A 16,714-nucleotide genomic window follows, 5' to 3' on the forward strand; every position below is an offset into this window, starting at 1 on the left:
AAAAGTCTGGCGGGTAAATGTATTAAGGTCTGATTTATGCAAAGTCACCGACTATCGCTGACTTGCAGAAATCGGACCTTAATACATTTACCGCTAAGAAATCAGTTAGAGGGGTTCAGTTGACAATCTCTCAATAGTTTTTGAAGGCTCCTTACTGTCTGCTAAGAAAAACTTTAGATACTTGTTAAACCTGCTAAAAAATAGGAAATGTTATCATTTCTGTTCTGCCAGTAACCACAAACTGATCATTTAACATTTCACAGTTAAAACTTACCAGTTCTAGAAACCTTTGTTCCAAAGACTTATATTCAGGAGAGTTTTTATTAAAGAGGTCCTCAGAGAACATCATATTAGTGACACGCAGGCTAAAAAATACCACAAGTGCACGAGCTTGTGCTGATGCATTGATGCTGCTCCCATGGGTAGAAAAGATAACACCGGACAAATCTGTAGAATCAATATTTTTTGCTACCAAGCTTCTCTCTTCTGGACTCAAGTCAGGATGAAAATATACTGTGCTCATATGATCCAGAGATGTGTCTTGAGCGCCAACAATTTCTACTTCGCCTTCTGTCAATAAACTTGTTGGGCCTACAGAAGTTTGTGGCTCATACTGTACTGAGTCTGTAATGGCTGCCCCCTTGGGTATCATAGGAATAATATTGGACATGTTGTTTCCACCTGCAGAATCAAGGTCACTGAGCGGATGAGTCTTCTTAGAATCCAGTGTTGGGATGGTATTTAACAATTGCTCATGTAAAATAATGTTTTTTTCAGAGCTAGTTATAAGTTGATTATCATGTGTGCTAGTTGTAGGACCTGTGGAAAGATTATATACTGGAACATACGGTTTTGGTGGTGCTATTTCATTAGAAATAGAACTCTCTGCTGTATCTGTATCATATTCCAAAACTAGGCTTGTCTGTGATGATGATTCTGGTGTTTGTATAGGCCATGTAATATCATCACCACTTGAAGGTGAATATTCCACTGTCGTGTAAACTAAACTATCTGGCTCAGTGAATAAGTACACATCTTGGTCAGATGATTCTGGTGTTTGCACAGACGGCTTAACATGCGAGTACTCAGAAGTCCACAGCACATGTGGAGGCTCAGTTGAGGACTCATGCAGGATTGGTTGATTTATTGGTTGTACTGTAGTAATACGGTTATGGGATAGTCCAACATCTTCTGTGTCCTGATCTAGACTGGGACTTCTTTCAGTGCTAGCCAACCTGATATTCTTGTCAATGGTTTTATCAGTAAAATGTCCTTCAATTAATTCTGCATAGTTTTTAGTTGTCTCCATTAAATCTATATCTATTGTTTGTCTGTTAAATGAAGAAATAGGATTCATTGTTGTTTTTGTCCAAGGCCATGTAACAGCTGTGTATTCTACAGTCATATGACCAAATCCTGAGCCTGATCCCTCATCCAGAGGAATAATACTTTCAGTGATTTTATGAGTTGGCAATAAACTGTCTTCCACAAGTATTTCAGCAGTTTCGAACCTGCTTTCAGAAGTGACTTCTGATATTAAAGTATCACTGTCTGCATTAAAGCTTTCACTCTTATTTAATAAACTCATAAACGGAGATTGACTTAAAGCAGGCTCTTCGGCAGCTATTGCAGATGTCACAATGTCTGAATTGGGTGATCTAGCTGATGAAATTGTTGTAGTTGGTGGCAGAATGGTGGTAATTATTTGGCTCTCATAAGATGAGAGCATATTGTCAGACACATACTGAGATAATGTACTAATAGTAGGTTGATTAGAAGGTGGAATATCATCTCCTGATTCTTCTTGAATTTCTAAGTCTGCTGCAGAATCAATAATTGCAACTGTTCTAGATTCCAATGAACTGAAGAATGTACTTTGCTGGAAGGCTGAGTTATCTGCAGGAGTAGTAAAGTTGTATTCAGAAACTGGAGTAACATGAAGTTTAAATTCAATATCTTCTGTAGCAACCGGGCTCTCTGACCCCAGAGCAAGATGACTTCTTGATGTTAGGTCATCATTTATTTCTTCATATGGATAAGTGTTCTTTATAGTTGAATAAGCAGTTGGAAGCCATTCAGCTTGTAGTGCATTATTCTGAAAATACATAAATGGCATATTAGATATAACAACAAAACAAAAAAAATATTAAAGAAAATGTATTTGCATCTGGAGTATGAAAAGGCTAACCAGACCTAGAGTGACCATGTCAATATATTTTAAAGATTATAAAAGATGTTTATGCTTAGGTAAAAGAATATGTTAAAAAATACATTGATTTTCAAATTTTACTGGCTAGCTTATTCAGTCTTTTCTTTATGAAAAACACTGCTAAGCCACCTTAACTTTTTCTTCATTCACTAATTCATAAACATATACCAATTTCATACATGTCCTCTTTCTGCTGATTCCTTGAGTTTTAGAATTGTTTGGTTTAAAATACTGGAAAATATTAAACAATATATTTTTCGTGATAAATAATATACTCTGACTTTAAGGGGCGTATTCAATTGTTCCTCCGGCCGCCGGAAAAACGAGCCCGTTAAAACTATTACCGTTTATACGGTAATATTGCGCGTAAAAACCGTTAATACGGTAGTTTACTCGCTGAAGGGAGCTGCGAGATGAAATTCAGCGGGTAATTACCATATTAACGGTAATAGTTTTAGAGCGCTCATTTTTCCGGCAGCCGGAGGAACAATTGAATACACCCCTAAGAATTGTATTCCATGCAATATTTATTGACCAGACACATCTATTTTTCAAATACACCAGAAAAATAACATAATTGGACACAATAAAAAATTCCCAATAACGTGAAAAATAAATTGATACAAATAATACATCATGCAAGAATGCAAAAATGGCAAATTATAGAATAAAACTGTACTCCATACTTAACATAATAGTTATGTTGATATATGTTGACACACAGTTTTGTGCTAAAATTTGTATTTCAAAGACATACACATATATATATATATATATATATATATATATATATATACACTGATTAAAACCACATGCCTAATATTGTGTAGGTCACCCTCGTGCTGCGGAAACAGCTCTGACCCGTAGAGTCAGAACAGTGACTCCGCAAGGCCTCTGAAGATGGCCAGCGGTATCTGGCACCAAGACAATAGCAGAAAATCCTTTAAGTCATTTCAGTTGCAAGGTGGGGCCTTCATGACTCGGAATTGTTTTTCCAGCACATCCCACAGATACTCAATCGGATTGAGATCTGGGAAATTTGGTCATCAAGTCAATACCTTGATCTCTCTGTACTGTTCCTCAAACCATTCCTGAACAATTATTGCAGTGTGGCAGGGCACATTATCCTCCTGAATAAAGGCCACTGCTATCGGGGAATATTGTTGCCATGAAGGGGTGTGTTGGTATGCAGCAATGTTTAGGTAGGTGGTATGTGTCAAAGTAACATCCACATTAATGCTAGGATCAATGCTTTCCCAGCTGAAAATTGTCCAGAGCATTACACTGCCTTGGCTTCTTCCCAAAGTGCATCCTGGTGCCATCTCTTGCCCAGGTAAATGACGCATACACACCCAACCATCCACATGCTGTTAAAGAAAACAGGGTTCATCAGACCTTCTTCCATTGCTCCATGGTTCAGTTCTGGAAGTTACGTTTCTATTCTAGGTGCTTTCAGCGGTGGACAAGGATCTGACCAGTCTGCGACTATGCAGCCCCATACACAGCAATATGTGATGCACTGTATAGTCACATACCTTTCTATCATAGCCAGCATTAATGTTTTCAGCAATTGGTGCTACAGTAGTTCTTCTGTGGGATTGGACCAGATGGGCTAGTCTTCACTCCCCACATGCATCAATGAGCCTTGGGCACCCATGATCCTGTTGTTGGTTCACCTGTCCTTGCTTAGACTATTGGTAGGTACTAACCACTTAATTCCAGGAGCACCCACAAGACCTGTCATTTCCGAGATGCTCTGACTCAGTCATCTAGTCATCACAATTTGGCCCTTGTCAAAGTCGCCCAGATTCTTACGCTTGCCCATTTTTCCTGCCTCCAAAACATCAACTTCAAAAACTGAATGTTAATTTGCTGCCTAATATACCCACCGCTCGACAGGTGCAATTGTAATGAGATTATTACACTTTTCTGTCATCAAAACATTTTATTTTTGGATGTTGCAATCTTAAAATGTTTCAATCTGTGGGATACTTACAACATCAGCTGTGGACGGAATAGGAAATGCTGGTTTCTCAGTTACTATGGTCCATTCATTATAAAGATGTGATGGAACGTTTTTTACTAAATGACACAAAAATATAGATATTTCAGTAGCTCAAGGAATATACAGTAACTAAAAATCACTATGTACTCTATAGTTTATATTTTTAAGTTGTTCAACCTAGGTTTGTAATAACTGTTGACAGACATGTATGGAAGAAAAATAAATGATCGGATTATTTCTAATCTATGCGACCATGCAAGTTTGACTTTAGTATTTAGGCATATTGTGCCCAACAGCCCTGATTGTCTAGTCTTTTCCTTTGCACTAACCCATTTTATAATGCCTTGACCTTTCACATAACCTAACTCACTTACACAACAGCTTCCCGCATTCAAGACTTCTTCCATGCTGGGCCCCTTCTCTGGAATGATCTTCCCCATTCTATCAGGCCTTCACCTAGCCTGTAAGACCACAAATGTCCCCTTAAAACCCACCTAGTCAAGTTAGCCTACCCTTCCTCTGCCTAACCCTGCCCTTCTCCATCCCTCTTCTCTCTCACTCTAACTAACCTTTCTATACCACACACCTCTTTCTTACTCCCTGCTCCTCTCCCCTCAGTGTTCTTGTCCTTGACTTCCTCTTGCCACTCTGTGTCTCCTGTCAGTCTCCCCCTCACCTTTAGATTGTAAGCTCCCTTGAGCAGGGCCCTCTTTCCTTGAGTACTCCTCGTCTTGTTTTCCTTTTGCCCTTAGCCCTCCGCCCTTTCTCTCCATTTTGCCACTTGACTTCTGCCCCCATCTTTCCTCTTCTCCTGTGCCTCCTCTTCTCCATTTCTGCCCTGATCCTGTAAGTGTTGCCCACTCTATTGGGCACAGGCACATCCCTTTATTCACTTCCCCATCTCTCTCCTTCCCTTCCTATACGTACATTGGAACTCACTTTTACCTTTTTGCCCTATGTACTTCTCTCTGCTAAATTGGTACTTGTTTATACATATTGCTCTTTGTCTATATTTATTACACTTTGCTTACTGCACTTTGTTTTGTACTAGCTTGTATGCCATGTATTGTATGCCATGTATTGTCACCCTGTACAGTTACGCCAAGCTCTATGTATGGTGCTACAGCCCCTTTGTGGTGCCTTACAAATAATAGATAATAATAATAATAATAATAATAGTAACAATGACAAAAGCACCCCACCTCCTCCTGATATGTCGTGGTAATACCGAAAAAAGGGTGAATCAAAAGAAACAGTTATTACAGTTAAACCTGGTTGCTGTGGTAGTTACGGCACAAACGGTCTAATCTAGATTAAGCAACAGTACATTTATCAATGGTATGAAACACACTTTGCTACCAATGCAGCTTTCTTACAAAACATTACAAGGAAAGCTTCCTTGCTTTGTTACAGTGAATGCTTATATAAAATCTTGCTAAGATTGCCATTACATATCTGAATAATACCTTTATTATGTTTATGAATTGCCCAAACCTAACTTCTGGGTGTTGTCACTTAGAATTTATTGGCCACTAATAAATGTAGTGTTTCTGTTTCTTTGATTACATATTTTGGTATACATATCTGCTTCCTTTTTCATTCATTTTAGTCATTACAGTTTTTTTCCTCTTGGTAGAGGATTTTAAATAAAGCAATATAGCAATGTTGGCCAGAGAACAAGGGGCTTTATTCATAAGATATACTGTACGTTACAAACTTATATCACATATGATAATTAATAGCCTGATTTGTTGCCACTTAATACCATAAATTATAGCTACACTCGCGTTACATTGCCTGTGCTGTCAATAGGTTTGCCCGAACATTAACATTGAAAGTAAAAATAAACACTGCTTTTTTATTACGAATCGATTTTGGCTTTATATTTCATGTAAACCATTTTTTACTATTATTTAACAAATATATTAAAAATACTTACCATTAAAAAGCTGTAGAGAGTCAGCGTCGATATCCAATGTTTTTTCATCAGTTGATTTCTGTCTTTGTATAGCATCTACGATATAATTTCTAAAGCTACTGACTGTATAAACTGCTGTTGGATTATCTTCAATATCATTTAGGGAGGTATCTTCAATTTTATTGGAATGAAGATTCATAAGGTCCAAGGTTGCATTGTTAATGGCATCCGCATCCCCATCAAATATGACCACATACTGTACTTCTAGAGCTACTCTGCAGTGAACAAGTAGACATACAAACATTTTACAACACAAATGTTGACAAGGATTGATAAGAACATAGGGGCCACCAGTCAGAGAACTTTCTAAACAGTGATAATGTAGCGTGAAGATAACATTTGTATACCTGTAAATAAGGACATCCCACTTTACTTGTCAACAATTCAAAGGGAGACTTTTAAATGCTACACAGTGTTCACCGAAGAATAAATGTAAAGCTAAAGATGAACTCTAAAAAGAATGTGGGATGAAGAATTAATGGAGGAAATAATGCAATCCCTATTTTCAGCTGCATTCAGTTCTGTGTGAATGAGTAGAGCACAGATGAGTTACAAAGAGCTGCAGTAAACTACAGAAGCCAATGAGATTCTGTAACTTTACTATTATGCCTTAGAAAATTAAAGCAAATATCTGGTGCCTTTCTTTTTATTCTAAAAATCCAAAGGGAATAGAGTGGAAAACGTCAAATATATACAAGGAATAAGCAAATTCATTTTGCATGTTTACTATACCTGTCATCCAGTAATGTAGGACTGAAATAAAAAGAAATGGCTCATTAGAAATGTAGCTAATTTACATATATTTAAGTTTTCCAATGCTAGATATAAACTAACAGTTGTATTACTATACAATTGAATATAGCACTAAATTAGTTATACCTGATTTTTTGCACTATGATTCTTTTGTATCCAGGCAAAGCTTGAAATACACTTTTCATCTGTAAAATGAAAGAAATAATGCACTATATTATCTACCAAAATATAATTTGAAATTAAAAAAGAAAAATCAATTTTTGTAGAGTTTTTTTTGTGAAAATGTACTGCAAATAATTGTTAAAAAACAAACGGACAAAATGTTAACCTTAACCAGAGTGTTTAAAGCTTGTTCATCACTGAATCTCTTCTTTTTTTACATAAAATATGCATTTTCATACTTCATATGTTGACAAAAAACACATGCATACATTCCTATGCAGATTTGGATGCATCATCCACTTGCACTATTATGACAGACTGAGCTGGTGACACTTCAACAGGGAAACTCACAATGTCAGGTCCACTGTCCTAATGTCACACAGCCCCAGCCTGTTCAGCATGGGGCTGAATTCTCTAAGGAATGAGGCCTGAAAAACAAATGTTGGCGTTCGTCTAGATTAAAGCAGCCCCGTGCACTGCGGCTCCTCCCAACATCCCTGACAGGTGGCTAATTAATAGTTGCATAAGATAAATTAGCTTTTTTGGCACTCCCCAGCAAGCCCTGGCAGTCATATACTGCTTTGGTATACTTACGCTTATAAAACTACAAGTGCCAGCATACCCAGTGCAGCCAGCCCAGTCCCCACAGTACTTTTTTTTACCAATTTATTAGTCATTTTGCTCCACAAGGAGACGTGGCAGAAGGACAAGTCTCCTTTTTTCAGTGTGTGCTTTTTTTTACATTATTATATTCCTTCTGTACTACAACTACCAGTGTAGTTCTACAAGTGCCAGTATACCCTAGCAGTTTATGGCCGCCAGGGCCAGGGACGCCCAAGAGGTGGGGAGGGAGTTGGAACAAAGTACTGGGGACCTGACTTGTCTGTGTAATGGGAGGAGACACCAACCTTGTGTGGTCACTATTCCTTCTCTCCATTTGGAAGGGGCCCCAAAAAGTTGCTGTATCGGAGCCTGAAATGACTCTAGTCGGCCCTGGTCAGGGCTTAGCTTATAATATTGCATTATAAATGTCATATTTTGGATAAATTAATGGCTTCAGCAGAGTCTATCATAATAATTTGGAAACAAGATGGCTGCACTTTTAAAGAGAACATGTCATATACATACAGTGGAGACAACCATTTTGTTGGCTGAAACAATTTTCATGAGCATATATGACTATAAATATAAGCAGTGCCTCATGAATATTGATTGTGAAGGGCCCCAGTGATGTTACTGATTTCTAGTAAATAAATAGGCAGCTTTCTCATGAATATTAGTACAATCCGAAAATGGTTGCCTCCTAGCAGGCAACTGCTTCCCAATGCCTTCCTCTCAATAGGGAAGCCTGAGCTATTTGTACCGCCATAATAAATACCACTTGTTCTTTTATCCCCATCTCAGAAAAAAACTGTAAGTGATTGTTAATGATGGTGGCCAGTAAAATTCTTGACATAGAAGACAAGACAAGAACAGAATTTATTTACTTTTAGACTGTCTTTGTACAGGCAATATAAAGTTTCAGTGTTGGTAGTGCCATTACCCCCTTCCGAAATGATGTAGCTCAGCCCTGTCATAAAGGCAGTAATACATGGTACACGATACTATATGGCTGGTCACCTGAGCAGATGTACCACTGTTGGAATGCCATGAGACTGAAAATGTGATTAGCCCACTGACTTTATGTGTGAGCTGACTGCTATATGTCTAGCTTGATACAAAACAGAAGGTTAACATTTGACTTTACTATCTATGTACTAGACATTCTCTAGAAGAGAAAATATACTGGTGTGCCCACTATCTGAGAAGCAATTTTACTAAGGCTGGGTACAAAGAATACAAAATTTCTCCTGATGCGATATTTTTACCGTTTTCACCAACGATTAAAAAAAAAATGAAAAAAGTTCCGATCAGCATGTGATTCATGTGTACACGTTAAACACATTTTACACAATTTACCTTCAGATCAGTGCCTTTCATCTGTCATAACCATTGGCTGAAAAGATCGTGATTCTGCACACTTTATAGAGATCTATAGACACCGCCGGTCCTGAATGCATACACACTGCAGAATTGGAACGACAATGTTCCATCGTTGATCGAGATTTTTAGTTCACTTTAAAAATCAAATGAAACAATACAATGTGCTTTGGAACTATAAAGGTTCAGTGTTGCAGTGTAAACACTAATGTGATATCGGGCCGAACAGTCGTTTATCATGTGATTGGTCCGATAATCAGCTGAAAACCCTGTAGTGTGTACCCAGACTTACACCTCCTAGTTGAATCCCATACTGAAGAATATCAACAGCAATACAACAGTTCTGGATATTCAGTACTTGCTAACCTGTCTTAGACAGACAAAAACATACCTCAGTAATGAACTTTTCAGTGAAGGTTTTATATGCTTCACTAGATTTGTCGCTTAGTTCCTTGTCATATGGCTCATTTAGAACAACGCTTGTGAATTCAATCATTTTGTCCACTGGTTTCTTTGGTTTCTCTGTTGCCTTGACTATTTCATTGTCTGTCTGAAGAAAATGATATGTTTCCAATGTGATTATTTGAGACAGTACATCGAATTGTCAACGTATATATTGAATGCAATTATTTCCAGATAATAAAGAATAAGCTGTACTCACCAATTCAGAATATTTATCATAATTATAATTACTATTGCCCTATTTTACTAGCACCAATACACACATTTTAAAGATTATAAAATCTTGTTGTAAAACAATAATGGCAAAAATCTGACAACCTTTTAATAGAGTGATCCTGACAACCTTTTAATATAGCGGATTTTCAGGCCTCAACATCAGATGTTTGAAAGCTATATGTGGTTCTATAAAGAGTTTAAGTTTAAGCACAACAGTTAGATGTTGCTTAAATATACAAAAGAGTCTTGCAATAAAATAGTGGTAAACTGAATAAGCTGAATAGAACAGAGAAAAAAAATAATTAAACATTAAACAGTGGTTTATATCTATTTTAATCACCATAAGATAAATTGGGCTTCATCTATGAAATGCCAAGCAGCAAAGGTGCAGGTCACATGATCATTGGCAGTGCATATGTGTACAGAGCTACATTGGGGTATTTGCGGCAAAGCATAAGTTTGCATCAGTCAGTAGAGGAACTGGGTGGCGTGAGGGCATTCATTTAAAAGTATGCGTATTTACAGAGCAGTACAACAACAGGATTTTAATTTGCAGAGTGAGAATATTGAAAAATGAAAAAAAGAGAGAAGAGGGTGTACTGATGGCCCCATAGCGGTTACGTGGATAGCTATGGCTATAGTTATACTCTTAAATGAGGTCCACTAAATTACTTAATTACGTAATATGTTCAGGCCTGCAAAGTAACGGTATAAAAATGTTAAGAATATTAAGAGCTTTATATCTGATACTTTTCTCCCTTGAGTATATACCCCTTATAATACATGATAATATTCTATTGCTCTGAATGTAACAGATTTCCATTGCTCTTGGCAAATCTATGATCTACAATTATCTATTATAGATTCCCCAAACAGTGTCCCACCTAAGGTATATTACATTACCAAATGTAAAACCTTATATTTGCCCCTAATCAACTTTATATGTAATGTTGCAGTTCCAAATCCTAATGTAACCAAAATCCCATGTTATCAGCAGACAACATGCATGAACTTTATTACACTATATCATTTTGTGTCATCTGCAAACCAAAGAAAATACTAGTAATTTCAACTTACATACAGTTTATAAAAAAGTTAAATAACCTTGGTCCTAAGACAGACAGACAGACATACATACATACATACATACATACATACATACATACATACATGCATACATACATGCATATGTGCAACACATATAACTTTAGTCCATTTAGACTATTACCCATATATAACTACTCTCTGGACCCAATATTTTAGCCAGCTTTTTAAATCTAAATATACCCCATCCACTGCCAACTGTCTGTTCATATCATTTCTTCATAACATGCAGATAGATTTGCTTGAGAAGATTGGACTTTCATATATTCACGAAGGCTGTTGCTAATAATATTATTTTCTAGAACATATTCATGACTTTCACAATTTCTCAAATAGCTTTACAAATGTAGACATTACTCTTACTGGTCAAAAGGTACCAGACAGTGACTTAAATCCCATTTTAAATACAGGCATAACATCTCCTTTTCATCATTTCATAGGTATAATACAAGTTTGCTACGAGTCTTTAAAAATGTGAAATAATAGAGTAGGAAAAACACAATGTATATGTGAAATGCCCTTTCATCAGCATAAAATCTGACTTTGAATTCCTACAATTCCAAAATACTCAAAATAAATTGTACTAAAATGGCTATATTGTACAAATGATCACTTACATCTTCGATCTCCTCCTGCCTCAGAAAGGTAGTGGGTGAGAAACTTTCAATGGATATTTCATATGACAGTGGTACATTGGCTGCTGCATCTAGCATAGCACAAGATAAAAAAAAAATCAAAGTTAGATGTATCTAAATTTTACTCTTGTAGACACTTGTGAGTTTTAGACTATGTTAAGGCAAGGTTACTATACACTGTAAACTGATAATAAGGGCCATTTTCAAACTGCAAAAGTGTAGTGGAGCAAATGTTCATATATCCCTATTTTTGAACTTGAATTTCTCTGGTTTAACAGGGAAGAGTATTCATCTGCGGGCCATGGTGGCACTGTATGCCTTGACCGCTTGGAGGAGTTGGAAAGATCAAGGGTTTCCTTGCTACGTGTGCAATAGGCGCATAAGAGTGCCTCATTTTGTAGCTAGAGAAACAAGGTGTAAGATCAAGGTGGAGAGGTGTATTCCATGGTTTGCAAAAGAGCGCACAAATGAGTTTGAATTCACTACCTCTGATGTCCCAGAGATCAGTTCTTCTCCTTATATTTGTAATGGCATACATTTTGCACATTCCACTTGCAATTGTGCCACAAAAGTCACACATAATCATTATCAGCTATTTATATTGCGCCATGGATTCGCCAGTGCTGTACAGAGAACTCACATCGGTCCCTGCCTCATTGGAGCTTAAAGTCTAAACAAATACTCTTGGGGGTATATTTACTAAACTGCAGGTTTGAAAAAGTGGGGATGTTGCCTATAGCAACCAATCGGATTCTAGCTTCCGTTTATTTAGTACTTTCTACAGCTAAATGACAGCTAGAATCTGATTGGTTGCTATAGGCAACATCTCCATTTTTTCAAACCCGCCATTTAGTATATCTAGCCCTTGATGTCTCTCTGTTCTCATAATTAATTTACATCATAAAAGTGGCTAAACCAAACAGTATTTTAGGATAAAAACACAAATGTTTTTAAAATGAATGAAGAAATGGTCCTAAAGTTGCACTAGTCTGTACTTTCCTGTGATGTTTTTACTGTTTCCACCATACACATTTCCTGTATCAAATGATCTTCTCAGACACGTTGGCAGTGCAAGCCACAGCATAGCAGTATCATTCATACTACAATTAATTGTTAATTTAAATATTTTGGAAAAAAATAACTATATGTTGTATTTTCATAATATCTATTTTATTTACCAACAATGAATATTACATAATAGACATGAGATTTATAAAGAGAAGGGAGTCAATTATATTATATATATTATTACAGCAACCAATCTGCAGTAAGCTCTAAGCAACTTGTGCAAATTGGACTAATGAAATAAAATGCTTGATTCACTGTTTAGAGTTATAGTACGTTTCCACAGAACCATGTTAGTAATTGAGTGTTAGTAACCGACACACTGTAATTCAAACGGTATATAGCTTAAGTTACAAAAATACCTCGAAACGCTGTAGTATCCAGTGTTGCAGGAGATGATCTTACATCAGAACTGAAAAACATAAAAACTACTTATTATGATAAAAAAAAAACACAGAGCTACAATACAAATTAATTAGCACAGGGTGTAATATTGTATAAAGGGGTTACAAGTATTTATCACTACCCTACATATGAGTAACAATTACATTGGGATTAGTTTTTCCTGAAGTTGAAGAATATAGTGCAGTCTGAAGCTCAATGTGTAAACTGAATCAAGTAACTAGGATACAGAGCTAAATTACAGACGCTCTCCTAGAGGACTGAACATTGTTGTTGGGATTTTTCTTGTTTTTTTGTGGGGAATGGGGGCATAAAGACATGCTGTACAAGACTCTATATAATAAATAATAAAAGCGGTAATCCTATTGATAGTTTCTCTTTAATAAACTAATTTGCAGATAAACTAAAAGATATTATAACTTCATCAGACTTCAGCCCTCACAACCTGCCAGGCCCCATACTAGCCATGTGGGCTTCTGGGATATATGAAGAGGAGACAAACTACAATGGGTACAGTTGCTCTCACATCCCTTCTGCTTTATCCCCCAATCAATGCCTCATCTGTTTTTTATTCTTTCTATTTATCATTTGTAACCTTTCTTGTACTCTATTCATTTCTTCTCCTTTCCTCCGTACTTCTTTCTTTCTTCGTGTCTCTTTCTTCTTTCCCCTACCTACCTAATTTTCTCAATCTATTTTATTTTATTTGACTTATATATTCAACTAACACATTTATGTACACGTCCTTTACCATCTATGTTCTCGTGCTCTCTAGCTGCCCATATCTCCACCACCCTACTGCCCATCCTCAACATCTACACTGAGGACCCCAAGCTCCAGTGCAACACCATTCCAGACATCTCCTACAGGATATCAACTGACTCCATACAGAACTCCACTGTGACGAAGGGATAAGTATTAATATTTCCAGATTTATTAGTTGGAGTATACCATGTTTTGCAGTGCATTGACATACCACCTTCCACTTATCTGCAACTGGCATTAAACAAATATTTCCCATACCATGCATTCAATGGTAGGGTTCCTCTTTTGGAGCTTCCTTCCTCTTTGCCAGAGCAGTTCCTGACCAAAATTGACCTCCACAAAGTAGAACACAATTTGTAGACCAAGAAACGTAATGTTGAGTTATAAAGTCCTGTTCATTCTGTTCAGCTGAAAGTTGCAGTTCTCATGTTAATTTTCTGCATTTCTCATTGCGTAAACTGTAGACCAGACTAAGGTCAGGTCATCTACCATTGCATCATTTCACTTTAGCTCAAATTCTTGTCAACATGGCTGCTACAAGAATTACTTGTGTTTGTCAATTCCTAAGGCTAGGGCTACAGAGTAAACTTTTACCTAAAATCGCTCACATGAAACAGCAGGTCTACATCACATACCACCTCTCAGGAAATCTGTGACCAACTACATATCTCACACTTTACTGCGATAGTCAATTAATCATGATGATCTGTGACTGCTTATGAATGTTACTTCACCATGTGACACATGCAGCTACTTCTATAGGGGGTGGTGGTTACAGATAGTCCAACACAAACCATGTGATTTTGATCTGTAGTTCCATGCAAATGATCATAGTTCACAATTGACTGGTATAATACATGAGTGAGGCCCAGAACTTGCTGTAGATAAAGCATTGAGTCAAAGAATTGATATGTGAGTTGTATTCCCAGAAATAATTGTTTCTGCTATGGACTTATTGGCTTATTTATAAGTAATATTCATATAAATGTATTGTTACATACCCATTACAAGTGTATTGTTTGTACCCATTATACATTCTAGGTATTGAACTGCAGCTGCAAATACTAGGAGGAAACAGACTACTAGGGTAAATATACTAATAGTATGTAAGGTACTATGGGTAGTTATTATGTAATCTATCTTAATAATTGGTCAATAGATTAAATGGTTTGATATTATATGTTATGACATGTGGTGCAAAATACATCTTTAACTGTAATGAAATACAGTATTAACACATGTTATGCATCAATGAAAATATCATACTATATTACATATACCAAGGTGCAGATAATATTATATACTATAATTTTAATAAGTACAGACTGTAAGTACTATTGTTTCTGCATGTTCTTTGTTTCAGCAAGCTAAAAGATATATATCCTAAAAGCTTTATATTTGTTGCGGATTATAGGTGCTGCTTACCTGCACAGGTGAAGCCATGAAACAGTATCTTTGCTGCACGTTATTCAAAATAAGACAGAAAGGACTAAACTTGTAGAGGCAACAGTGTGTATATATACTAGATATTCATTATTAATATAATAGTTTGGAATCAATATTCAAGTCCTTATGAACTCCCCAAGCCTGCAAACATCCACCAAAATGCTGATAGCCCAGTTATTAAATGTAGCAAATGAAAAATCACAACGGACCACAATCCACGTTAAAACCATTGGGTAGTTGGTGTATGATAAAACTGATTGATTGATTGTTTGACTGTTTGATTAATACGATGAATATTTGACTTATAGTGGCAAAAAATCCAAATCCTGATTCAAGTCTAAGCATAAGCTAAATCCATATGTTCTTATGTTATTGCCAATTATCATCCCAAAAGTCACTGCTCCTATACAAAAGATTTTATTTATATATTTTAAATGAAAGTAGTTTCTTCAAATAACTCTATAGTTATACCAATTTTGAAAAAGAACAGTTTATTTAAACCAAAATAGTATATTGTTTCATGTATTAGAAAACATAAATTGTAACTCTGATCTTCTAGTAATATTTATTATCTACATATAACACAGTAGTTTACAGAGAATGTTTAATCATTCACTTTGGTCTTAGTTCCAGTGGAGCTTACAATCTATATTCCCTACTACACAGACACACAGGAGGATTATTTTTGTCAGAGGCCAATTAAGCAAACTAGTGAAAGCCCAAGTAGACACGGGGAGAACAAACTCTACACAGTTAGGTCCCTGGTTGGAATCGTACCTATGACCCTAGCACGATGAGGCAACAATGCATATCACTGTACATAGTTCATTTGTTCATCTCAGCCAACTCAAGCTGGAGTTGACCATGCCAGAAATCAAGGACAACAAATGATGTATGTTAATTGTATTTTTCAAAGCTTAAGATTCATCAAAGCATTGTGCAGAATTTACAGGGCAAAATAAACAGGTAGTTTAACATATGTACAGTAGATTGTGTTAGTTCCTTAAACCATATGCTTGTTTTTGCTTTTCACAAATCTGTGCTGTATAGTAAAATCAAGGATACAAAAATTATCATACTGTACTCTTGACAGTATAGATGTATAGATCATGTTCTAAAATAGCTCACAAACCGGGGGAAGACTATAAACATATGTCAAATGTCTAATAGTGTTACAAGAAAAAATCTGAACACAACATAATGAACATATTTAGAATATATAGAAAAAGGAGATCTTCAAAAAAGTATTGAACTGATGGAATAAATAAAAATAAAACAGCATTGAAGAAGTAAATAGAATATATCCATTGATTACATTAAATTGAGTCCTCTTCGACTAATAATATTAATTATTATCTTTCTGATGACATAAATAGTTTAACGGTGTAAATAAAAATGGGCTTTAAAATGTCCAGAGACTGTTATCTCTTAAAAGGCAGCTGGTATGTGCCCATACATTGAGGTAGGACAATCCAATTTTATGTTATACAATAAGTTTGCTGATCACATTCATCTATATTTTTAAAATATAT

General features: G+C 36.2%; 1 protein-coding gene across 1 annotated transcript in view; it reads right to left on the reverse strand.

The window, feature by feature from the left end:
- Positions 1-16,714, reverse strand: part of IMPG2 (interphotoreceptor matrix proteoglycan 2) — a 70,953-nt gene that overhangs the window by 20,447 nt on the left and 33,792 nt on the right. The window contains exons 7-14 of the mRNA XM_075194879.1: positions 12,932-12,981; positions 11,487-11,575; positions 9,479-9,637; positions 7,072-7,130; positions 6,925-6,945; positions 6,154-6,407; positions 4,206-4,291; positions 275-2,095 (exon numbers count right to left, since the gene is read on the reverse strand). Of these exons, the coding sequence (XP_075050980.1) occupies positions 275-2,095; positions 4,206-4,291; positions 6,154-6,407; positions 6,925-6,945; positions 7,072-7,130; positions 9,479-9,637; positions 11,487-11,575; positions 12,932-12,981 (2,539 nt within the window). The remainder of the gene's footprint in view (positions 1-274; positions 2,096-4,205; positions 4,292-6,153; positions 6,408-6,924; positions 6,946-7,071; positions 7,131-9,478; positions 9,638-11,486; positions 11,576-12,931; positions 12,982-16,714) is intronic.

The sequence above is a fragment of the Mixophyes fleayi genome, chromosome 2 (genome assembly GCF_038048845.1).
Source record: "Mixophyes fleayi isolate aMixFle1 chromosome 2, aMixFle1.hap1, whole genome shotgun sequence".
Taxonomy (NCBI): domain Eukaryota; kingdom Metazoa; phylum Chordata; class Amphibia; order Anura; family Limnodynastidae; genus Mixophyes; species Mixophyes fleayi.